The sequence below is a fragment of the Oncorhynchus clarkii genome, chromosome 9 (assembly GCF_045791955.1).
Source record: "Oncorhynchus clarkii lewisi isolate Uvic-CL-2024 chromosome 9, UVic_Ocla_1.0, whole genome shotgun sequence".
NCBI lineage: Eukaryota > Metazoa > Chordata > Actinopteri > Salmoniformes > Salmonidae > Oncorhynchus > Oncorhynchus clarkii.
Genome location: NC_092155.1, coordinates 56610195 through 56635777, shown reverse-complemented (window position 1 = coordinate 56635777; position 25583 = coordinate 56610195). Strand labels below are relative to the sequence as shown.

General features: G+C 44.9%; 1 protein-coding gene across 2 annotated transcripts in view; it reads left to right on the top strand.

Moving 5' to 3' along the window:
* The window catches only part of LOC139416600 (plexin-A1-like), a 281448-nt gene extending 256074 nt beyond the window's left edge, over nt 1–25374 (top strand). Inside the window, exons 19-32 of one of the 2 annotated variants that reach the window (XM_071165454.1) lie at nt 563–706; nt 2111–2345; nt 5897–6054; nt 8095–8351; nt 13748–13814; nt 18817–18963; nt 19185–19344; nt 19443–19546; nt 19681–19777; nt 22119–22309; nt 23175–23344; nt 23449–23661; nt 23973–24123; nt 24906–25374. In XM_071165454.1, the coding sequence (XP_071021555.1) occupies nt 563–706; nt 2111–2345; nt 5897–6054; nt 8095–8351; nt 13748–13814; nt 18817–18963; nt 19185–19344; nt 19443–19546; nt 19681–19777; nt 22119–22309; nt 23175–23344; nt 23449–23661; nt 23973–24123; nt 24906–25001 (2190 nt within the window). In that variant the 3' untranslated portion in view covers nt 25002–25374. The remainder of the gene's footprint in view (nt 1–562; nt 707–2110; nt 2346–5896; nt 6055–8094; nt 8352–13747; nt 13815–18816; nt 18964–19184; nt 19345–19442; nt 19547–19680; nt 19778–22118; nt 22310–23174; nt 23345–23448; nt 23662–23972; nt 24124–24905) is intronic. The other variant, XM_071165455.1, reaches the window with a different exon arrangement.
* Nucleotides 25375–25583: the final 209 nt, after the last annotated feature.

Here is a 25583-nt window from a genome sequence, read left to right as displayed (position 1 = left end):
AGTATTTTACGAGATGCGCATTGCATTCGCCACGGAATTCATTTCGCATCTAATATGATGTGTGTTGCTAGAGGTGGTGTCGGGGTGCGTGCCTGATGCAGGGTGAAATGATAGTGGATAGAATGCATGCCTAAAATGTTCCAGGGCGTGACCTGCCCGGGAGGAGCCCTGTGGAGAGAAGGATTGGAAGTCTGCTCTTCTCTCATGCTACGGGAGCAGGGGTTGGCAGAACAGCACTCTCTCTCTCTCCACCTGCTCCTCTTGTTGCTCCTCTCTCTGTAGTTGAAGGCTACAGATCTGTCAGACAATGCCCTCGCTCTCACACCTTGGCATAGAGAGAGACACTTGGTGAAAAAAATGGATGTTTTCCTGAAGCTTTTGTCAATTAGAATTCTTGTATTCTCCAACATTGGAGCCAGCTGCAGACTTGTCCGCTAGCAGCCTTGGATCCTGGGAGTTGACGAGGTCGAAAACGAGGTTCATTATACTGTTCCTAGCCATGGATGAAAGGCTGTGCCATGTTGATTCAAGTTTGACATTGTGTTTCTGTTTGTCCCCTCAGGGTCGTAACCTTATCCCTGCGGCCCCTGGTAACTCCAGGTTGAACTACACAGTGTTCATCGGGGAGACCCCCTGTGTGCTAACCCTCTCTGAAACCCAGCTGCTGTGTGAATGGCCCAACCTCACCGGACAGCACAAAGTCACGGTGGGCACTCGATACCATTTCACATAAGACTCTCTTAGGACTGAGTTCACACTATCTCCCTCATCTTCACTGGGCTTTACCTAACATGTATTCTCATATTTTAATTCCATCAGTTCATTTTGTTCAGTAAAATTCTACATTTCATGTGATTTCAGTTCAAAATAGTAAAAAAAATATATATATTATGTGCAAAGGCTACTCTCTCTAAATATCCTCAAATACTCCCACACAGTCCCCTCCAAACGTACCTCTACTCTCCTCTCTAGTCACACTGTCTGTGTGACGTTTACTAGTCTGGAATACCTTGAAAGTACTGACAATGCATCCATGTAATTCAATATGAAGGCTCTCCAAACTACCAGTAGGCTTGGAGCTGGATTTTATTTCCGTAACTAAATGTCATGTTGAATATTGAATAGTCGTGTGTGTGTGTGGTGGGCTTGGAAGAAGGGCACAGCTATGTGTTGTATTCCCTCTGTAAAATGACCTACATACCTGTACAGGGGACCCCACAAGTCTGTGTCTCTGGATGGGTGCAGTCGTGTGTGTGTGAGTGTGTGGGTGTGTTGTTTTGTTTGCTCCCTCAGATGCACAACTGTGTGTTGGTGGCTGTGCCCCCTGCGAGTTTTCTAAGAAATGTATTTGGCCTTTATGTTTTTTTGTTCTCTTCAGTTCCTTCCTTGTCAATACAATTGAGCAATAAGGCCCGAGGGGGTGTGGTATATGGCCAACAACCACGGCTAAGGGCTGTTCTTATGCACGACACAACGCTGAGTGTCTGGACACAGCCCTTAGCTGTGGTGTATTGGCCATATACCACAAACCCCCGATGTGCCTTATTGCTATTATAAACTGGTTGCCAACGTAATTAGAACAGTAAACAAGTAGTTTTGCATCATACTCATGGTATATTGTCTCTTATACCACGGCCATCAGTATCCAGGGCTCGAACGACCCGGTTTCTAAAAGAAAATAGATGATGTTTCGAACCTATGTCATCAACAGGAGGAACTTTTAGCACCTGAACCAAAACAACCCAATTTTATAAGTCTAACATTCTTTGGCTGTGTTAACTTGATGAGGCTCTACTTTAAAGTGCAGTAATCATAGTTCATCTAAACCCTTATCAACCCCCCACTGAATACCTTGATTTGAGATATTCCAGTAATAGGTTCTGTCAGACCTGCTGTGTTTATGTAAATGTTGTTTGTTAGAACCCATTCCCAGTGTTTTACTCCCATTAATGACTTTGGTTCCTGAGGGGAAGTCTCTTTAACTGTAGTGATTGCTTTGTTTGATTACACTCTGTGACGTGTTTCTCTCTGTGTGTGTGTGTGTGTGTGTGTGTGTGTGTGTGTGTGTGTGTGTGTGTGTGTGTGTGTGTGTGTGTGTGTGTGTGTTCAGGTCCGGGTGGGTGGGTTCGAGTACTCCCCTGGTACTCTCCAGATCTACTCAGATAGCCTGCTGACCCTGCCCGCCATCATCGGCATCGGGGGAGGTGGTGGTCTGTTGCTATTGGTCATCATCGCTGTGCTCATCGCCTACAAGAGGAAGTCTCGCGATGCTGACCGCACCCTGAAACGCCTGCAGCTGCAGATGGACAACCTGGAGTCCAGAGTGGCCCTTGAATGTAAAGAAGGTATGACAGACACACACACGCACACTCTCTCTCTCTCTCTCTCTCTCTCTCTCTCTCTCTCTCTCTCTCTCTCTATATATATATATATATATATATATATATATATATATATATATTTTTTTTTAAATGTGTCACTCTTTTCTCCTCTCTCTCTCTCTCTCCCTCTCTCTCTCTCTCGCTCTCTATCTCTCTCTGTCTATACACACAGTGTTTATATATATATACTGTCGTTCAAAAGTTTGGGGTCGCTTAGAAATGTCCTTGTTTTTGAAAGAAAATCATTTTTTTTGTCCATTAAAATAACATCAAATTGATCAGAAATACAGTGTAGACATTGTTAATGTTGTAAATGACTATTGTAGCTGGAAACTGATTATTTTATGGAATATAGGCCCATTATCAGCAACCATCACTCTTGTTTCCAATGGCACGTTATGTTAGCTAATCCAAGTATATCATTTTAAAAGGCTAATTGTTCATTAGAAAACCATTTTGCAATTATGTTAGCACAGCTGAAAACTGTTGTTCTCATTAAATAAGCAATAAAACTGGCCTTTAGACTAGTTGAGTATCTGAAGCATCAGCATTTGTGGGTTCGATTACAGGCTCAAAATGGCCAGAAACAAAGCACTTTCTTCTGAAACTTGTCAATCTATTCTTGTTCTGAGAAATGAAGGCTATTCCATGCAAGAAACTGCCAAGAAACTGAAGATCTGGTACAACGCTGTGTACTACTCCCTTCACAGAACAGCGCAAACTGGCTCTAATCAGAATAGAAAGAAGAGTGGGAGGCCCCGGTGCACAACTAAGCAAGAGGACAAGTATATTAGTGTCTAGTTTGAGAAACAGATGCCTCAAAAGTCCTCAACTGGCAGCTTCATTAAATAGTACCCGCAAAACACCCGTCTCAACGTTAACAGTGAAGAGGCGACTCCGGGATGCTGGCCTTCTAGGCAGAGTTCCTCTGTCCAGTGCCTGTATTCTTTTGCCCATCTTAATATTTTATTTTTATTGGCCAGTCTGAGATATGGCCTTTTCTTTGCAACAGCATCCCGGAGTTGCCTCCACTGTTGACGTTGAGACTGGTGGACAAAAAATGTGCTTTTCTTTCAAAAACAAGGACATTTCTAAGTGACCCCAAACTTTTGAACGGTAGTGTATATTTATATAAATGCTCACTCTTTTCTCTCTTCTCTCTCTCTCACTTTCTTCTCTTTCTATCTTTTCTCTCTCTTCCCCCTCTATTTTCTCTCTCTCTTCCCTCTCTCTCTCTTCTCACTCTCTTCTCTTTCTCACTCTCTTCTCTTTCTCTCTCTCACTCTTTCTCACTTTTCTCTGTCTCTCTTCTCTTTCTCTCTCTTTTACTCTTTCTCTTTGTCTCTCTATTTTATAATCACTCTCTATGTGGATATGTCACTATCCTGTAGCTGCGCTCTGTCTAGTCGTCATGGTAACATGTTGGTGTGGATGATGCCCGGCCTGAAGCTCTGTTGTGGTGGTGTGGCCGCGGTATCCTCAGAATGTGTGAGTGTGTGCGTTTGTGTTGTGCTGACAACCCTGTTGGTGTTGTGGCGTTGTGCGGTGCAACGCTTCTCTGCTGCGTTGGGCTCTGCCTGCCTGCTGTACTCCGAGAGATGGACGGAGACTAATTGGCCATTATCTGTGGCTGGATGTCCGGAGGGTCACAACCTTGTCAGTCGCAGCCCACAGCACAGCCTGTGGCCAAACACTGAGGGATACAGAGATAGAAGGAGGAGAAATCTGGCAGGGAGAGAGAGAGAGAACAGAGGGACATGTGGGGTCAGATGGAACAGTACAGGGGGCATTGTAGAGTGGTTCATGTAAAGCTGCTGTTACTCCACTTGTATACCTGATATAATGAGCATTGTTGAAAGACCAGCAGCACCAGATAGTGACAGTATTCTACACCTCTGTCTGTGTAGCTGGAAGGTTTGGTGTAGAAACCGTGAGCTCCACTAGGAAGTGGAGCATTGCTGTGTCCCCGCCCCATGCCCCAGCAGACTGTGGGGCGGGCCTGGCAGCGGGGAGCTGGGCGTGTCACACTAAGTGTCAGTCAGCAGGGGAGAGGACTGGATGATAGGAGAGGTGGAGCTCAGTGAACCGTGCTGGAAGGGCCATCAGAGAGCAGTGTAATCCAAACAAACACACAGACAACACAAACGGTCACACGGCTAATGAATCATTAACAGATTAGATGCTGCTGCAACTGTGGACAGGGAGAAGATCGCCTGTGTAGTTTACTCTGCTGGATGTAATGGTGGCTTTGCCTCAGCGCTTACACACACAAACTCAATAGAATGAAGAACAATTATTTTATTTACTCAATCAATGGAACGTCTAGACATAGCCAGTCATCTTTTCTGCCTGCAATTTATGTTGACAATTCTTAAATAATAACTTAAAATAGTTATTATTGGCGCTTTTATTTGTTATTTGTCATCTTTTATGATTATACAGATAACACAGACGGGCATTGTAGAGTGATTCATGTAAAGCTGCTGTTCCGTTCAGACAGAACCGGTAGAGGGCAAAACACATGGATCCCTACCAAACCAAACCCCCCCCCAACCCCCCCATGCTATAACAGAGCCTCAAAACCAGACTTAAAGCAGGCATGATATACAATGAGTAATATAATCAAACAGTACAAATAATACAAAGATATTAAGTAAAATATAATGATACAAATTCTAATTTGGGTTGGTTTATGGAGCTGTGAAATTAGCTGGGGGCATGTCTTCCAGAAAGGATAGGAAAGGTTGCCAGATATTAAATGTAATTGCAGATCCCTCTAACGGAGTAGTTTTTTTTTCTCTAGCTTGAGGTGTTGCATAACTTCCTTTATCCAATCGTTAAAAGTAGAAGGAAACCGACCCTTCCACTTAAATAGTACACGATTTAAATTGTTATTTTATCACTATGAATAACTGGACCCATACTGAACGGACCGTGTATGTTGTCCATGATAATAAAACCTTAATTTCTCCTCTCATTTTTGATAGAATTCTTGCCTTTTTCCTGTAGGAATGTGATGTGTATAATATCTACGTGGCTGCTGTAATGTATGTAGAAGTAGAGAAGCCCCCACAGAGGGAGGATCTACTCTACTATTAGAGTCCCAGCAGACGACGCAGGCCAATAACAGCTGGAGGAAATGATGCGTGAAACGCATTGCTCCTTTATTAATTATCCACTCATGCAATTAATTGACTTTCTTTCAGATGAACTTTGTTTTCTCTTTCCGTCTCTCTCTTTTTCTGTAATTATTTTATTCTGGTTCGCTCTCCTCTCGAATTTCCAGCAAGTATGGATTCAATTTCAGAAACCCTGAAGAATGAAATCAACATCCTATTTTATTGCCTAGCCATCTGTCTTTTTCTAGAAGCCAATTGGTGCGGTGGTAGATGATTGCTGGTGACATTAACACTGTGCAACACAGTGTAATGAAGATACCCTACATCCAGAATATCCTTTCTATGTCCATTCTTACTAACCGCTGTGTCTGTCTGTCTTTCTGTGTGTTCCCTCAGCCTTTGCAGAGCTGCAGACAGACATCCATGAGTTGACCCAGGAGCTGGACGGAGCTGGCATCCCCTTCCTGGAGTACAGGACCTACGCCATGCGGGTCCTGTTCCCTGGCATCGAGGACCACCCCGTGCTCAAGGAGATGGAGGTACGGGTCAAGGAGGTACACCACCACTGCCACCGCAGCATGTAGACTAGAACATCTATATCTATACCTATCTTTCTATATCTACCTATATCTATACCCCATACTCTGGCTGCTTAATGAAAGGAACCTATGATCTAGGTTATATGTTATGGCTATACCACTTTATATACATTAGCCACATGACATAGTATGTTTTTCTGCATGTAATATCAATGTCATTACACATTACTTGTATGTCATTTTATATTATTTTACAGTGGGAAAAACAAGTAAATCATTAAATCCCACCTGGTTTACCATGAAATATATCCAAATGGCTGTCGGAATACAGTGTAGAGACTGTCTCCACCGCCTGCCTTGTCAACCACAGACTCTTCTAAAGGGGAGGGATTACATCTTTATTGTTTTGCCTGGGTTTCTTTTCTACCGAATTTCCCCTCGGGTCCCAGGCGTAATCAACTGTCCATACACACGGCTCAATCCCTTATTGCTCTGTGTAGCTGCTCTCCCCAAAGCAACCTACAGTACCCAGCCTGTTCCCCAGAGGCCCTGGAATTTCATTTAGCTCAGCTGAGGAAAATTGAGGCACTTTATTAGGCTGTGTAGTGGAAGGAAGAGAGATTCTGTGGAGTCACTGTATGGTGTATGGTATGCCGGTCCTCAATTGTCTACAGGACTGAATGTATGTCAGAGTTATGAGGGCAGACGAGGATCATGGGAGACAGGTCGGTGGGTGGATGGATGCCAGGGGATAGGTTAGTGGAGGAAGAAGTGTTTTTTCATAAAGACAAAGACAGTACTTTGACTTGTTTTTCCTTTTATTAACACATACTGGGTGTTGTTTGGGAATGACATTATGCCATAAGCCTTGCAGAATATACTAGATGTTTGTCTCTCTTTTGAAGAGACACTACCCAGTAGCACTGCCTCATCTGTGTGAGAGAGTTAGAGTGACGGATTGTGGGTCAGGTCTAGAGGGGGCTGTAGTGTTGCTGATGAGAAGTGACAGATGGCAGCCTGTGGAACAAGCTTCTCTCACCCAGCCACCCTCGAACGCACAGCACAGCACTGCACAGGCCCTCTCCACGCCTCTCACCCAGCCACCCCCGACCCACAGGCCCTCTCCTCGCCTCTCACCCAGCCACCCCCGACCCACAGGCCCTCTCCTCGCCTCTCACTCAGCCACCCCCGACCCACAGGCCCTCTCCTCGCCTCTCACCCAGCCACCCCCGACCCACAGGCCCTCTCCTCGCCTCTCACCCAGCCACCCCCAACCCACAGGCACTCCCCTCGCCTCTCACCCAGCCACCCCCGACCCACAAGCCCTCTCCTCGCCTCTCACCCAGCCACCCCCGACCCACAGGCCCTCTCCTCGCCTCTCACCCAGCCACCCCCGACCCACAGGCCCTCTCCTTGCCTCTCACCCAGCCACCCCCGACCCACAGGCCCTCTCCTCGCCTCTCACCCAGCCACCCCCGACCCACAGGCCCTCTCCTCGCCTCTCACCCAGCCACCCCCGACCCACAGGTCCTCGCCTCTCACCCAGCCACCCCCGACCCAGGCCCTCTCCTCGCCTCTCACCCAGCCACCCCCGACCCACAGGCCCTCTCCTCGCCTCTCACCCAGCCACCCCCGACCCACAGGCCCTCTCCTCTCTATGCCTCAGTGCATCCCCCTTCTTCCTCTCCCTTTCCTTTCTGTTTCCTCCTGTGCTCTGCTGACAACTTATGGCAAATTGATCATAAGGTATTTGAGGAAGCAGCTCCTAAGATAGAATGCACTGCAGGCTTTAAAAGCAACTAGGGTCATGAATGTAATAATAACAATGTATTTCCTTCATAGGGCAACATCCCATGCCTTGTATACATGACATAGTCATGCTTGATATAAATGTATGCTTACGTAACGTATTATTTACATTAGCCTTACTCCATTTATGTACATTATACTATTTCCATTAGCCCTACTTCAAAATATTTACATATTTATATATTACATTGACAACACGTGTAAGTGACAGCCAGTCCCCTGGTCTGATGCTGTTGTTGTTGACAGGTCCAGGCCAACCAGGAGAAGGCCCTGACTCTGTTTGGCCAGCTCCTCACCAAGAAGCACTTCCTGTTGACTTTCATCCGCACCCTGGAGGCGCAGCGCTCCTTCTCCATGCGTGACCGTGGCAACGTGGCGTCGCTCATCATGACTGCGCTGCAGGGGGAGATGGAGTACGCCACAGGGGTCCTTAAACAGCTGCTCTCTGACCTCATCGACAAGAACCTAGAGAGCAAGAACCACCCCAAGCTGCTGCTGCGCCGGTGAGATGGACACACTCACGCACTTGTTTGTCGACACGCTCACACACTCACCCACTGACACATTCGCACATTCGTCTGTTGACACACTCACACATTTGTCTGTTGACACACTCACACATTCGTCTGTTGACACACTCACACATTCGTCTGTTGACACACTCACACATTCGTCTGTTGACATACTCACACATTCGTCTTTTGACACACTCACACATTCGTCTGTTGACACACTCACATTCGTCTGTTGACACACTCACACATTTGTCTGTTGACACACTCACACATTCGTCTGTTGACACATTCACACATTCGTCTGTTGACACACTCACACATTAATCTGTTGACACACTCACACATTCGTCTGTTGACACACTCACACATTCGTCTGTTGACACACTCACACATTTGTCTGTTGACACACTCACACATTAATCTGTTGACACACTCACACATTAATCTGTTGACACACTCACACATTCGTCTGTTGACACACTCACACATTCGTCTGTTGACACACTCACACATTCGTCTGTTGACACACTCACACATTCATCTGTTGACACACTCACACATTCGTCTGTTGACACACTCACACATTCGTCTGTTGACACACTCACACATTCGTCTGTTGACACACTCACACATTCGTCTGTTGACACACTCACACATTCGTCCGTTGACACACTCACACATTCGTCCGTTGACACACTCACACATTAATCTGTTGACACACTCACACATTCGTCTGTTGACACACTCACACATTCGTCTGTTGACACACTCACACATTCGTCTGTTGACACACTCACACATTTGTCTGTTGACACACTCACACATTCGTCTGTTGACACACTCACACATTCGTCTGTTGACACACTCACACATTCGTCTGTTGACACACTCACACATTAATCTGTTGACACACTCACACATTCGTCTGTTGACACACTCACACATTCGTCTGTTGACACACTCACACATTCGTCTGTTGACACACTCACACATTAATCTGTTGACACACTCACACATTCGTCTGTTGACACACTCACACATTCGTCAGTTGACACACTCACACATTCGTCTGTTGACACACTCACACATTCGTCTGTTGACACACTCACACATTAATCTGTTGACACACTCACACATTCGTCTGTTGACACACTCACACATGAATCTGTTGACACACTCACACATTAATCTGTTGACACACTCACACATTAATCTGTTGACACACTCACACATTTGCCCGTTCTAACACATTTTTTAATACTGTTCAAATCCAATCAAATTTTATTGGTCGCATACACATATTTAGCAGATGTTATTGCGGGTGTAGCGAAATGCTTGAGTTTGTTGCTCCAACAGTGCAGTAATATCTAAAAAATACACAACAATACACACATCTAAAAAGTAAAAGAAAAAAAAAGAAGTAAAAAGAAATATAGAAATATTAGGACGAGCAATGTCGAAGTCCGGAGTATAAATATATGTACTGTGTGTGTGTGTGTGTGTGTGTGTGTGTGTGTGTGTGTGTGTGTGTACAGTGCCTTCGGAAAATATTCAGACCCCTTGACTTTTTCCACATTTTGATGTTTTTTTTCCTCATCAATCTACACACAATACCCCATAATGTCAAATAAAAAACTGAAATATTACATTTACATAAGTATTCAGACCCTTTACTCAGTACTTTGTTGAAGGATCTTTGGCAGCGATTACAGTATCGAGTCTTCTTGGGTATGACGCTACAAGCTTGGGACACCTGTCAGGTTGGATGGGGAGCGTCGCTGCACAGCTATTTTCAGGTCTCTCCAGAGGATGTTTGGTCCGGTTCAAGTCCGGGCTCTGTCTGGGCCACTCAAAGACATTCAGAGACTTGTCTGTGTGCTTAGGGTCATTGTCCTGTTGGAAGGTGAACCTTCGCCCCAGTCTGAGGTCTTGAGTGCTCTGGAGCAGGTTTTCATCAAAAATCTCTCTGTACTTTGCTCCGTTCATCTTTCCCTCGATCTTGACTAGTCTCCCAGTTCCTGCCGCTGAAAAACATCCCCACAGCATGATGCTGCCACCACCATATTTCACCATAGGGGTGATGCCAAGTTTCCTTCAGACTTGACGCTTGGCATTCAGGCCAAAGAGTACAATATTGGTTTCATCAGACCAGAGAATCTTGTTTCTCGTGGTCTGAGAGTCTTTAGGGGCCTTTTGGCAAACTCCAAGCAGACTGTCGTGTGCCTTTTACGGAGGAGTGGCTTCTATCTGGCCACTCTACCATAAAGGCATGATTGGTGGAGTGCTGCAGAGATGGTTGTCCTTCTAGAAGGTTCTCCCATCTCCACAGAGGAACTCTAGAGCTCTGTCAGACTGACCATTGGGTTCTTGGTCACCTCCCTGACCAAGGTCCTTCTCCCCCGATTGCTCAGTCAGCTTTAGGAAGTCTTGGTGGTTCCAAACTTCTTCCATTCAAGAATGATTGAGTCCACTGTGTTCTTGGGTGTCTTCAATGCTGCAGAAATGTTTTGGTACCCTTCCCCAGATCTATGCCTCCACACAATCCTGTCTCAGAGCTCTACAGACAATTCCTTCGACATGGCTTGTTTTTTTTGCTCTGACATGGGACCTTATATAGGGGAACTTATATACACAGGTGTGTGCCTTTCCAAATCATGTCCAATCAATTGAATTTACCACAGGTGGACCAATCACCTACTCATTTAATGGTTTTTCTTAATTTTTTACTATTTTCTACATTGTAGAATAATAGTGAAGACATCAAACCTATAAAATAACACATTATGGAATCATGTAGTAACCAAGTGTTAATCAAATCAAAATATATTTTATATTTGAGATTCTTCAAATAGCCACCCTTTGCCTTGATGACAGTTTTGCACAAACTTGGCATTCTCTCAAACATCTTCAACAGTCTTGAAGGAGTTTCCACATAATCACTTGTTGGCTCCTTTTCCTTCACTCTGCCATCTGACTCATCCCACCTTCTCAATTTGGTTGAGGTTGGGGGATTGTGGAGGCCAGGTAATCTGATGCAGATCTCCATCACCCTCCTCCTTGGTAAAATAGACATTAAACAGCCTGGAGGTGTGTTGGATCATTGTCCTGTTGGAAAACGAATGATAGTCCCACTAAGCCCAAACCAGATGGGATGGCGTATTGCTGCAGAATGCAGTGGTAGCCATGCTAGTTAAATGTGCCTTGAATTCTAAATTAAACAGTTTCACCAGTAAAGCAGCCAGACACCATCACACCTCCTCCTCCATGCTTCACGGTGGGAACCACACATGCAAAGAACCAAAAATCTCCAGTTTAGACTCATCAAAACAAAGGACAGATTTCCACCTGTCTGATGTCCATTGCTCGTGTTTCTTGACCCCAGCAAGTCTTTCTGAAGGCACTGAGAATGCCAAAAGTATGCAAAGCTGTCATCAAGGCAAAGGGTGGCTATTTGAAGAATCTCAAATATAAAATATACTTTGATTTGTTTTACACTTTTTTGGTTACTACATGATTCCAAATGTGTTATTTCATTATTCTACAGTGTAGAAAATAGTAAAAAATTAAGAAAAGCCCTGAATGAGTAGGTGTTCTAAAACATTTAACTGATAGGGTGTATACACTAATGTTCAAAAGTTAGGGGTCACTTAGAAATGTCCTTGTTTTTCAAAGAAAAGCTCATTTTTTTGTCCATCAAAATAACATAAAATTGATCGGAAATACAGTGTAGACATTGGTAATGTTGTAAATTACTATTTTAAAAATAAAATATTAAGATGGGGAAAAGAACACAGACACTGGACAGAGGAAGATTGGAAAAAGGTTATGGACAGACAAATCCAAGTTTGATGTGTTTGGATCACAAAGAAGAACATTCGTGAGATGCAGAAAAGATGCTTGAGGAGTGCTTGACCCCATCTGTCAAACATGATGGAGGCAATGTGATGGTCTGGGGGTGCTTTGGTGGTGTTAAAGTGGGAGATTTGTACAGGGTAAAAGGGATCTTGAAGAAGGAAGGCCATCACTCCATTTTGCAACGCCATGCCATACCACCCTGTGGACGGAGCTGAATTTGAGCCTATTTCCTTCTATAACAGGACAAGGACCCAAAGCACAGCTCCAAACTATGCAATAACTATTTAGTGAAGAAGCAGTCAGCTGGTATTATGTCTAATGGAGTGGCCAGCACAGTCACCAGATCTCAACCCTATTGAGCTGTTGTGGGAGCACCTTGACTGACTGTAAGAAGTGCCCATCAAGCCAATCCAACTTGTGGGAGGTGCTTTAGGAAGCATGGGGTGAAATCTCTTCAGATTACCTCAACAAATTGACAACTAGAATGCCAAAGGTCTGCAAGGCTGTAATTTCTGTAAATGGAGGATTTTTTGACAAAAGCAAAGTTTGAAGGACACAATTATTATTTCAATTAAAAATCATTATTTATTACCTTGCTCAGGACAGCATCTTGACTGTATTTCCTATTCATTTTGCAACTCATTTAATGTATGTTTTCATGGAAAACAAGGACATTTCTAAGTGACCCCAAACTTTTGAATGATAGTGTATATGTAGCTGGCTAGTAACAGTGACTAATATTCAAGGCAGGGTACTGGGCGGAGGCTGGCTAGTGGTGACTATTTAACAACCTGAGGACTTTGAGATAGAAGCTGTTTTTCAGTCCCAGCTGTGATGCACCTGTACTGACCTCGCCTTCTGGATGGTAGCGGGGTGAACAGGCCGTGGCTCGGGTGGCTGAGAGCCTTGATGATCTTCTTGTCTTACTACTCTTATATACACAGTAAAACATGTTGTATTTCTGTGTTCTCTCAAATCATAGCCTAGATGGAGGACTTAAACCCAAGATGGCCAAATCAAAGGGTGTTTTGGAGAAGTTGTCTTCCTTTCACCCGTCCTCCCTGTGCCTCCTTATAATTTAGATTAACTAGAGAATTAAGGAGAGAAAGTAGCTTTTCTAGCCGCTGTAGGGGGAGGAGAAAGGGGAAATGGAAGAGGAGCAAACTGTTTGCCCGGGTTTCCTCTTTGGATATTAGGAGAAATAAAGTCCACTAATTATAGTGGATTTTAATTGCTCCTCGTCTGGGGGACGTTTCAGGGGTCTTCATTCGTTTAGGTGACAGGTTTATGATTAATGAGAGAAGTTACCCAATTATGGTAATTGTCTGTTTTTAATGAAGATTGATTGTTTGCGTTGAGAATAAAGCATTTTTTTCCTCATGGAAGTATCACAGCTTGGCTTTTGTCAATTTTGCCTTAAACCAGATTTGTTCGTGGTTAGTTTTGAGGTAGAGCAGCAATTTCTTCCAGTTGATTATTTAATTATCATGCCTAATTTATTCTCCTCTTGTCTTCCATCTCAATGTTAGAACGGAATCTGTCGCTGAGAAGATGTTGACCAACTGGTTCACATTCCTCTTGTACAAGTTCCTAAAGGTAAGGCCACCATCAAACCAACAAAAAGATATTCCCCATCTCCTGTTTATAATTGCTTTATGAGGATAGTAGTTAGTTAGCACACTATTAGCATTTCAGCAGTAAAGGCATCGGTGGGCACGGTCTGCTTAAGGCTCCAACGAGAGACATTCTTTTTATTTCATTATTTTGTTTAGTGTCATTATTTCTTTGATGGACATGTTCTAGCCTGCGGTCATTAGGCGCTGAGTGTGTGTGACGTTCGACTGGACCTTCTCTCTTCTCACTCTCCCTCGCTCCCTCTTGGAAGAGTGTACAATTACCCCCTAATGAAGCCGGGATGTGGAATTAAAGATAATTTCACAGACAAGCGTGCCATGGCGAGGGCTAGGGGATTGATGTATGCGTGTTCCCTCTCGTTAGCAGCTGTCTGGTTAATTAGCGCAGATGCTAACGAGACGTTAACAGCATATGGTGGCAGAGGGGAGAGAGGGAGAGTTGCGGTGCTGTGTAGAAGCCAGGAGAGGACACTGGAGGTGGAGACTTCGCTGGATTTGGATCTACCTCTATCCCACTTAGCAGTTAGCTAGGCCCTGTCTCCACCTTTCTCCCAACTAGCTTCAGTCTCCACCTCTCTCCCAACTAGTTTCAGTCTCCACCTCTCTCCCAACTAGCTTCAGTCTCCACCTCTCTCCCAACTAGCTTCAGTCTCCACCTCTCTCCCAACTAGCTTCAGTCTCCACCTCTCTCCCAACTAGCTTCAGTCTCAACCTCTCTCCCAACTAGCTTCAGTCTCCACCTCTCTCCCAACTAGCTTCAGTCTCAACCTCTCTCCCAACTAGCTTCAGTCTCCACCTCTCTCACACTCTGGGTGTTCCCTTAACTCACACATATGCATGTGCATAATTCTCACCTTCTGCATTAAAGACACTTTTTCATTACTGATAAATAGTGGAGAGAGGGTAAGAAGTTGAGTGTGTTTTAAAAGTGGGAGAGATAAATGCTATCCCTATCAAGCACTTAGAGCTATCTCTCTCTTTCTCTCTCTCTCTCCCTCTCTCGCTCTTGTGTTCTCTTTCTCTCTCTCTTTCTCATCCTCGACAATGGCACATGCATCTTTAACACGGTGAAGAGCTTCCTAAGCACTTTCTCTCAATCGTTAACCTCTTGTTAGTTTCAGCCTCAGCTGCCACCTGGCCGCCCTCTCTGTCACTCTGCTCTAAACTGATACTCGTTTTAAGAGGGAAACTTTTTCTTGAGCCTGAGCTGGGGATAATGACACTATTGACTGGCAAGTGCACGTGATAGTGAAAATGCAGAAAATCTTTATATGAGACCGCCTAGCGCTCTGTCCCCTAGGCCAGTGAGAAGACACAGGAGCACAGCGTTGCCTCATTGCCAGCATATTTCCTGTGTTTGAGGGGTGCAAAATCCACTTGTGACGTATATCTCACTAGACTGCTTTCATTTTATTCTTGCGAGTCTTTTATACTCTTGCGAGTCTTTTATACTCTTGCGTTTCCGTTACATGTATAATAACAATAAAGCTTAGTCAGGGATTTAACACACTTTCTCGACACTTGCATCACAAGAAAGAGAAGAAAGATAACTTTATTTTGATGTGTTCCACTTTTGTGAAATTGAAAAAAGTTATAATTTTATTATGGTTGAAATGTTAACAAATTAGATGTGCTAAAAATAAAAGCAATTTCCGGGAATTAACACTTGGATTATAGTGATGTTATGTCTGATCTTGCAAAAATCTGTAAAGTATGTTTAGATAGGTGTAATCTAGAGCCAATCCTGTATCCTGCTATTGACACACTTGTTGAATTATGCAAGAGTGTGTGACAAAAGTAATTTTAGGCAGTCTAGACAGTACAGGTGAGTGATGGTAGGGTAGACAGAGCAGGTGAGTGATGGTAGGGTAGACAGAGCAGGTGAGTGCTGGTAGGGTAGACGGAGCAGTTGAGTGCTGGTAGGGTAGACAGAGCAGGTGAGTGATGGTAGGGTAGACAGAGCAGGTGAGTGATGGTAGGGTAGACAGAGCAGGTGAGTGATGGTAGGGTAGACAGAGCAGGTGAGTGATGGTAGGGTAGACAGAGCAGGTGAGTGATGGTAGGGTAGACTGAGCAGGTGAGTGATGGTATGTTAGACTGAGCGGGTGAGTGATGGTAGGGTAGACAGAGCAGGTGAGTGATGGTAGGGTAGACTGAGCGGGTGAGTGATAGTAGGGTAGACAGAGGAGGTGAGTGATGGTAGGGTAGACTGAGCGGGTGAGTGATGGTAGGGTAGACAGAGCAGGTGAGTGATGGTAGGGTAGACTGAGCGGGTGATTGATGTTAGGGTAGACAGAGCAGGTGAGTGCTGGTAGGGAAGACAGAGCAGGTGAATGATGGTAGGGTAGACAGAGGAGGTGAGTGATGGTAGGGTAGACAGAGCAGTTGAGTGCTGGTAGGGTAGACAGCAGGTGAGTGATGGTAGGGTAGACTGAGCGGGTGAGTGATGATAGGGTAGACAGAGCAGGTGAGTGCTGGTAGGGTAGACAGAGCAGTTGAGTGCTTGTAGAGTAGACAGAGCAGGTGAGTGATGGTAGGGTAGACAGAGCAGGTGAGTGATGGTAGGGTAGACAGAGCAGGTGAGTGATGGTAGGGTAGACTGAGCAGGTGAGTGATAGTAGGGTAGACAGAGCGGGTGAGTGATGGTAGGTTAGACTGAGTGGGTGAGTGATGGTAGGGTAGACAGAGCAGGTGAGTGATGGTAGGGTAGACTGAGCAGGTGAGTGATAGTAGGGTAGACTGAGCAGGTGAGTGATAGTAGGGTAGACAGAGCGGGTGAGTGATGGTAGGTTAGACTGAGTGGGTGAGTGATGGTAGGGTAGACAGAGCAGGTGAGTGATGGTAGAATAGACAGAGCAGGTGTTTGGTTGTTGCAGCCCTGTTCCACCCCTTTATGTTAATGTCTTCCTATGTGAAAATACACCCGGTGTATTTATGTAAATGAGGCACATAAAGACAAAATATTTTTTATGTACCTGATACAATAAAACCATTTTTATATGTGACCGACCGCCCCGATTCGGTCTTATGTAGCAACATTTGAAATTGTGTTTTTTACATTGGATAAAAGTACAGACTCAGAGCTAGAAAATGGTATATCATACACTGCAGTTGAGGAACAATGGGAAAGTAATGGCTTTGAAAGTTGATAAACTTGTAACCCCACTTTTGAGAAAATGGCCCTTCAGTGTTTTGGTACGTACACCCATCTTTCACACCCGTTCACACCCGTTCACACCTTAGTCCCACCCATCTCTTTAAGGATTCACATATGAGGCCATGTGGTAAACACACGCTATAATAAAACAAGTCTAAGTTTATTTGTCACATGCACAGGATACAGAAGGTATAAACGGTACAGTGATAGTACTTGCATAGTAGCAATATCAAAAATAAAAAGTGTCCAGATAAAAATATTTGATCATTATTAGATGATGCTTACCCGACATACTTGTCTAAATTGATGGGTTATGTGAAGGAAATTATATAACCACCCCTCACCCACATCTAGCTAAGTGGATGGGTCATGTAATAATCTGGCTGAAATTTAGTATTTTATTTAGACATGTAGCTAGCTAGCTAAACAATTAACCGGAATGATCCCAACTCATACTACCGCCAAAACAAACATTGTCATAGCTCTGGTATGAATCTGCAGGTAGCTAAAGCTAACAAACTAGGTTCAATGTTAGCTAGCTAACATTAGGCTATATCTAGCTACGCAAATGGATTTCTGATTCGATATTATATAATATTTCTACACAGATCACATGTAACGTTAGCTAAAGCTAAAGTTTTCTAGCTAACTAACAGTATGCTTTAACTTGCAATAAAAACTTTTGACATAATTAGAAATGTATATCTGAAAATGTAGCTAGACTCTTACCTGTATACATGGATGAATGCTTCACGGCAGACTGGAACCATTTAAGTCTGTTTTGTTTGTAGCTACAGTACATCTTGTTTGGCCAGCTTTGTTTCAAGTCAATCCGGTTGACACTGACTGTGGCATGTGCAGAAAGTAGCCCATCACCTTATCCAACTGATCTGTCGATAGCGCCTGCTAAATTCAGGGCATAAATGTTGTTGAGAAAAGTAGCAAAACTTTTGTAGTTCTTGATGGCTAATGTTATATTGGTTCCCAAGTGGTGCAGCATCTCAGTGCTAGAGGTGTCACAACAGACACCCTGGTTCGAATCCAGGCTGTATCACAACTGGCCGTGATTAGGAGTCCCATAGGGCGACGCACAATTGGCCCAGTGTCGTCCGGGTTTGGCCAGTGTAGGCCGTCATTCTAAATAAGAATTTGTTCTTAACTGACTTGCCTAGTTAAATAAAGGTTTAAAAACAATACAAAAATAAATATTTCAAAAACGGCACAGTAGAAAGGTCTGTCAACACATTAACAGCTCATGTTATAGACAGAAGCATGCTACATGGCAGACCAATCCAAACTCATCGCACGGCATGTCCAGCCCATTCATTATCTCAGCCAATCATGGCTAACGGGAAGGTTCCTGTCTTTTTTCGTAGCTAAACCAAACTATACTCGTAATTTAACAATTTATTGATGGAATACAAGTTTGTTATTAAGGCATGTGAAAAAAAAGCATTTTGTTCTAAAATAAATGTTTACGTTCAAATGCCACTCCTGTGAAGTAGTGACATGCGACAACCGCCTAGTTTCCTGAGAAACTAAGAAAGGAATGGAGACATTTTACAATAAATGTAATACCTGAATTCCCACCCAAATTCCTGAACTCCATTCATTATTTGTCCGTGCCAGTAAAATGTTTTATGTGCTATAATTCAGTCGATATTAATATCTCATTTTCCATCTGTTGCATTTATTATAATTGTTTTTGAAACCAAACAATTTAGATGTCCACTGCTATATGCATACCTGTTAAGATATAGATACAGCCCTTGCCTGTCACTGATGACCTGTGTCCATGTGTGTCTAGGAGTGTGCGGGCGAGCCTCTCTTCATGCTGTACTGTGCCATGAAGCAGCAGATGGAGAAGGGGCCTATAGACTCCATCACAGGAGAGGCGCGCTACTCCCTCAGTGAAGACAAGCTCATCAGACAGCAGATTGACTACAAGACCCTGGTTAGTACGGTCAAATATAAATATTTTACAGGGCGATAATGATATTTGATCAAATATATGATTTACCTTTGAGAAGGTATTAAGGGCGATAGGATTTTGCATTACCTCAGTGACCTTAATTAGTGCTTGCTGCTTGAATATGCGACTCAAATTCCTGCAAATGCCAACTAAGTAAGCCGACGTGAGCTGGACCTAATTTCTGCCCCTCCCTCCCCTGTCAGACACTTCACTGTGTGAACCCGGAGAACGAGAACGCCCCCGAGGTGACGGTGAAGGGGCTGAACTGTGACACCATCACCCAGGTGAAGGAGAAGCTGCTGGATGCAGTGTACAAGGGCAGCCCCTACTCCCAGAGACCCAAGGCTGGGGACATGGACCTGGGTAAGAATACCAGGAGGAGACTGTGTTTACAGTTGTGTTTACAGTGTGTGTGCGTTGGCGTGCGATCTATTCTCATCCTCCTATCCTCCTCATCACAGAGTGGCGTCAAGGCAGGATGGCCAGAATCATCCTTCAGGATGAGGATGTCACAACAAAGATCGACAATGACTGGAAACACCTCAACACACTGGCCCACTATCAGGTGAGAGGAGAGAGAGGTGGTGGGGGGGCTGGGGTGTACTGCCTCGGCGGTTTTATCTATGCAAACAGACAGTGGATGGAGTGATTGGCACGACAGCATTTATAAGACAAACCATTGTTTTTCATTCCTTGTAGGTGACGGACGGCTCAGTGATCGCTCTGGTGCCAAAGCAGAACTCAGCCTACAACATATCCAACTCCTCTACCTTCACCAAGTCTCTCAGCAGATATGGTGAGTCATTCCTTCATATTTCTTTTTCTCTTAATTTCTCTCTCAATCTCTGCCTTTCTTTGCTCTCTTGGATTTTTCTCAGCCTCTCTGAACTGAGATAACCATAAATCCACCAATAGGTATTTTCACCATCTCAGAAATGACAGGCATTACATCAGACAGCTCATTCCTCCTTCCAAAGACTGAAGACCAATAGCTAACAATTTTAAACAGCCTCAGCTCCACACCGCATCAGTGTAACCAGCTCCCCGGCAAAAACCTTTTTCCGAAGCTTTCACCTTTGTTGTTGTTTTCCCTCCCTCTCCTTATGTTTGTCGTTGTGTTGATAAGGGGTAGCAACAATAGCAACGCTGACAGGCCAGTGAAAGCCAGGCTGGTTTATTCGTCCACAGAGAGGATCGCCCAGCCCTGGCTGTTGTAAGAGCGGAAGTAAACGTGCACCACTCTCCCCCAGAAGCCAATGGACATGATTGCCATGGAATTACACTCAATCAGCAGTAGCAACAGCCGCAGCAGTAGTAGTAGTAGCAACCTCATGATGAATGTACAATAGATGTAGGAATACAGGAGACCAATTGGCTGCTAGGAGAGTGACTACAGAATGTTCCGATGTGAACAAGCTGATATAATGGGGTCTCAAACAGGGTCTTTAGCATAGAGATCAATCTTAGTCACACTGGTTTTGTTTTCCTCTTTGGTCATCACTGGTTTTGTTTTCCTCTTTGGTCATCACTGGTTTTAACTCCCACCCATGACATACATGTGGCAGGAGTTAGTCTCTGGCGCGCTGTTTAAATACTACAGGGCTCATATTCACAAAGTGTCTAAAGAGTGCTGATCTAGGATCAGGTCCCGCTGTTAGTTATTATGATTGAAAAGGCTAAACTGACCCTAGACCAGCACTCTTACTCTGAGACGCTTTGTGAGTACAGGCCCAGATCTCAGTAGAGTTAATTGGGAACATTCAGGGCAGTTGTCTTGCTCTGATGCCCCACTGTTCTTTTGATTTGGTCTAGCGGAAAGCATCAACAAGCCCAGAACCACTGACACACATTAGTCTCTATGTGTCAGTGAGTTTCTGAGATGTAATTCTCTCATCCTCTCGCCCTGAAAACCAGGGGGCCCTCCCTGCCATCCGAAACTCAGAAGCCCCGAGCGTCACGCCATCATTCAGACGGTGTGTGAGAGATAGACAGAGATTGAAGTTGTTTTTCTCTCACTCTCCCTCCCTCCTCTCATCCCTCCCTCCATACATTAGAGAGGGACTGACGCCCCTGCATTCTGGCTACCCTGCCAGCCTCCTCACCAGGCAGCCTCCCTCCCATGCCGGCTGCAACTACAGCAGGCTGGCTGATAAGAGGAACGCGGTAGATAGGCATCCTTTGGTTTACCGTAATGAAGTTTGACACTCGCAGCTTTATTAATGAAGCAATGCATGGAGGCAGTCTGCCCCGGGGAGGAGAGGAGACTCACACAATGGAGCCTGTACAGCCTGACTCATCCGTAATGTGTATGGGGTTCTATTATTTCCAGCACTATAACATTATGGGTCATTTGGGATGGGGAGAGGGCATGGGGACAAGCGAGGGAGATAAAGATGGAAGGGCTGGTGTAAAATGTGTGCTAATGATAAGACAGAAAGCAGATTCTCTTTCCTATCTCCTCTCTTGGCCCTGCCTCAATGAAATGAGGCACACTGTTTTCGTTCTCCCACTTTGCCAATTAGTTAGAATCTGCCAATTAAGAGTAATGAGTCGGCTAACTCTCCTCGCTCCTTAGTTGAGGCCTAATCACTCCATCCATCCACCTCTCTGACGGACAATAAGAGAGGCTACAGGGATCTGTTGTCTTGCTCATTAATGTTCTCTCCATCTCAAGGGTCAGGTCCCAGTGCATCATGGGCTGTGACCTTGTGACAGACAGATTGACACTGCTCCTCACGCTGGCATGGTCTTTGTTCTGGCTGGATGACGGACAGATTGACAGCCCAAAGAGCCCTTTCTTCACTAGACTAAATGGGACTGTTATTTAGTCAGTCACCAGACTAAATATGTTTGTCTTCTAATTTATGTTTGTCCACTATGTGCAGAGCTTGGCAAGGGTCATATACATTTTTGAAGGCATAATTGTGGCCTAAAACATGTGATTTATATGAGTGCGTATCACTGTTTGAACCCAAGTTGAAGCTCTCACAACACAATAGGGCATGGAACCAGGGAGTCAGACTGGTGTTCTGTTCTGGTCATCTTGTTCCATTGACCTCTAAAGACCTCTGCATTGTGTGTTCCTGATTAATCTGTCTTTGTCCTGATGTTCCTGTGTCTCTCTTGCCTCCGTTCAGAGAGCATGTTGCGGACAGCCAGCAGTCCAGACAGTCTGCGCTCCCGCACCCCCATGATCACCCCTGACCTGGAGAGTGGCACCAAGCTGTGGCACCTGGTCAAGAACCACGACCACTCTGACCAGCGCGAGGGCGACCGGGGCAGCAAGATGGTCTCTGAGATCTATCTGACCCGTCTGCTCGCCACCAAGGTAAGATTACCTAGACACCAGGCCAGCCTGCTGTATATCACACCTTCATAAAATACATGTACAGTACTGTTGATGTAAGTCAACTCATCTGAATGTTGAGTAAGTCACTGAAATGCCCTCCATATCGTCGCTGTCAGATGAAAACCTTGAACTCCATTCTTGCCAATTATCATTTTTAACATGTATTGAGAGCAGTAACTCCACTCAATGTGTTCCATTCCCTGACTCTAGGACCACGAAAATGTAAACAGTATTTCCTGTGTGAAGAGGACCTCTCTTTTTTGTTTTCGATAGTCCCTTGATATGCCTGTCTCTTTAACAGCTCAGCCTCCGTTGTTGTGTTGTATTCTTCTGGCGTTCCTCATATCAGCCAAGTCTCTGTTAACTGGCCAAACAGGGCCGGCCTGCCTGCCTGCCACTCTCTTCTCGCCTAACTGCCTCTGAGCTGATTGTTTCCATCCTAATTGTAGGGGAAGAAAACCATGGAAATTAGACGCTGTTTACAAGCCTCTTGGGTGGTCAATTTCGTTTCATAATAAAAACAAGATAGATAAATATAAAGGGGGTAGAGAAGAGAAAATAGCAGGAGACAGGTAATTTGTTGTGGGATTGAATGTTTCGTGGTGCGTGATGCAGAGAAGTGAAAGGAATTCCGATAGCTCACGTAGGTCTGTCTGTCTGCTAAACTAGCACATCTCAGTACTTTGATGTTGGAGCAGGAAAATGTGGCGTCCTCTCCACAGCCACTCCCCCTTAAAGATGCTGGTCGCTGTGGGGAGAAATGTATCTCTGTTGGTTGATTTGAAATCTGTAGGTGTGTAATTGGAGAATAACCCGGACAACTTAACCCCTGTCCTCTACTCAGGGTACCTTACAGAAGTTTGTGGACGACCTGTTTGAGACCATCTTCAGCACGGCCCACCGCGGCAGCGCCCTGCCTCTCGCCATCAAGTACATGTTTGACTTCCTGGACGAGCAGGCCGACAAACACTCCATATCAGACTCAGACGTACGGCACACCTGGAAGAGCAACTGGTGAGACACATTACCAACATTGAGTACCTGTATGTTTTGGTTGTATAATGTGAATGGTTGTTGACACATCTCCTCATGATGAAACATCTCCTCTCCCATCCCAGTCTGCCTCTGCGGTTCTGGGTGAACGTGATCAAGAACCCCCAGTTTGTGTTTGACATCCATAAGAACAGCATCACAGATGCTTGTCTGTCTGTGGTGGCCCAGACCTTCATGGACTCTTGCTCCACATCAGAACACAAGCTGGGCAAAGACTCGCCCTCTAACAAGCTGCTCTACGCAAAGGATATCCCCAACTACAAGAACTGGGTGGAGAGGTATTTATGACACAGATCTCAACTCCACAGACTGTAAGATTGTCCATCTCATGGTTTATGTCAAGCAGATGTACAGTAGTATTTACTTAGCATGTAAACAGTTGATCAAATTATATCAGAGGTGTTCATGGTGATGGAGAGTTGACCAGACGGTTGTTGACAACTACTTCTCCTTGTAATCCAGACCTTCACATACCTAACTAAAGAGGTGTCCTATCCAGTCCAGGATGTCCTCTCCAGGTGTCCTCTCTCTCCAGGTGTCCTCTCCAGTCCTAACCCCTCTTCTCTCCTGCTTCCCTCCTGTCCTGCAGGTACTACTCCGACATCTCCCGTATGCCGGCCATCAGTGACCAGGACATGAGTGCCTACCTGGCTGAACAGTCCCGGCTGCACCTCAGCCAGTTCAACAGCATGAGTGCCCTGCATGAGATCTACTCCTATATCATCAAGTACAAAGATGAGGTGAGTCACCAGTATATTATGAAGATATTAAGCATAGACATCATAATGATATAGATATATTATTAAAATGAGTTAGATTTGTCAGTCACAATATGAAGAGATCAGAATAGAATCACCATTGTTTCTGTATGTTGAAGGGGTGATGCAGAAGTCCCAGCTATCAGCCCTCTTGTGTTCCTGATGAATGGAATGTGGGCGTTCTAATTCAATTAATAGATTACTGAGTAGATGTCCATAATTGCATGCAGCTATTTCACCATTAAGGTACATATTATGAAGCTAATTGACAACAGCACTAACACAAGGCGCATTAGCAGTCCATAATGCAGCCTGCTGCATGACACCCTAACAGCTAGTACACAGCTCTCTGATGGACCCACCGGTACCTCCTCTTCCAGTTCCCACAATACCATAGTAAATACAGCACCTCAGCTGTGCTTTCTATGTAAATCCACCTCTTGCAGCTTCTACAGTCATCCGCCTGTTTGATCAAATTTGTCATCTATGCAATGTCATATAGTAGAAATTCAGCGTTCCATGTTCACACCTATCTATGACCAAACAAGTGTATTGTGTTTGTCGGGGAAGAGATCAACTGCCTTTGGTATTGTAAATACCAATAAATTGCCTGCTCATGCCACCACAACAGCATGTTTGATTCAACAGCTGTTTACACAGACTGACAGATGTTCTGATAGACTTTCTCTGCTGGTGGTCGACCATGATGATGTCTTCCTCTCTCTCATCGCTCTCTTCTCCATCCCTCTCTCCTCCCTCCCCAGATCCTGTCTTCGCTGCAGAAGGATGAGCAGTCTCGCAGGCAGAGACTGCGCAGTAAGCTGGAGCAGGTCATCGACACCATGGCCCTGGCCAGCTGAGGAAAGGCCCGCCACTGAGGGGCGGAGAGGGTAGCAGCCAGGCCTTCTCTCACTGACGCCAGCCCCTGACCCCCAACACAACGCATAAGGACTGCAAGGACACAAGCAGTACACTGGAGACACACCAGAGTTAGGCCTGGGCTCCGGCCCATCCAAACAACCCTTCATTTATAAACACTGTCTGTCGCCCCGAGAAAGTGTCTTATCATAACGGTCTTAATCACTGGTTTCAGTTTTTCTTCCGTGTTGATCCATCTACCCACAGCTGGGACTGTGAAGCAGCTGGCTAAAGAGGCCAGGAGATATATATATATATATATCCTGTGGGGGGGGGGGGGGGGGGGGGCTATGGAGAAAGGACTTCATGTATATAGCTCCCCTCTCAATGGAAGCTTCTGACGTGCCAGCGACTTCATCTACTTTCATGGACGTCATTTTGATTTTCAGATCCTTTTTTTTGTTGTTGTGTGATTTAGCTTTAGATTTTGTGTTTTTATCAACTACCTACTCTCTCCAGTGGTGTGTTTTTATCAACTACCTACTCTCTCCAGTGGTGTGTTTTTATCAACTACCTACTCTCTC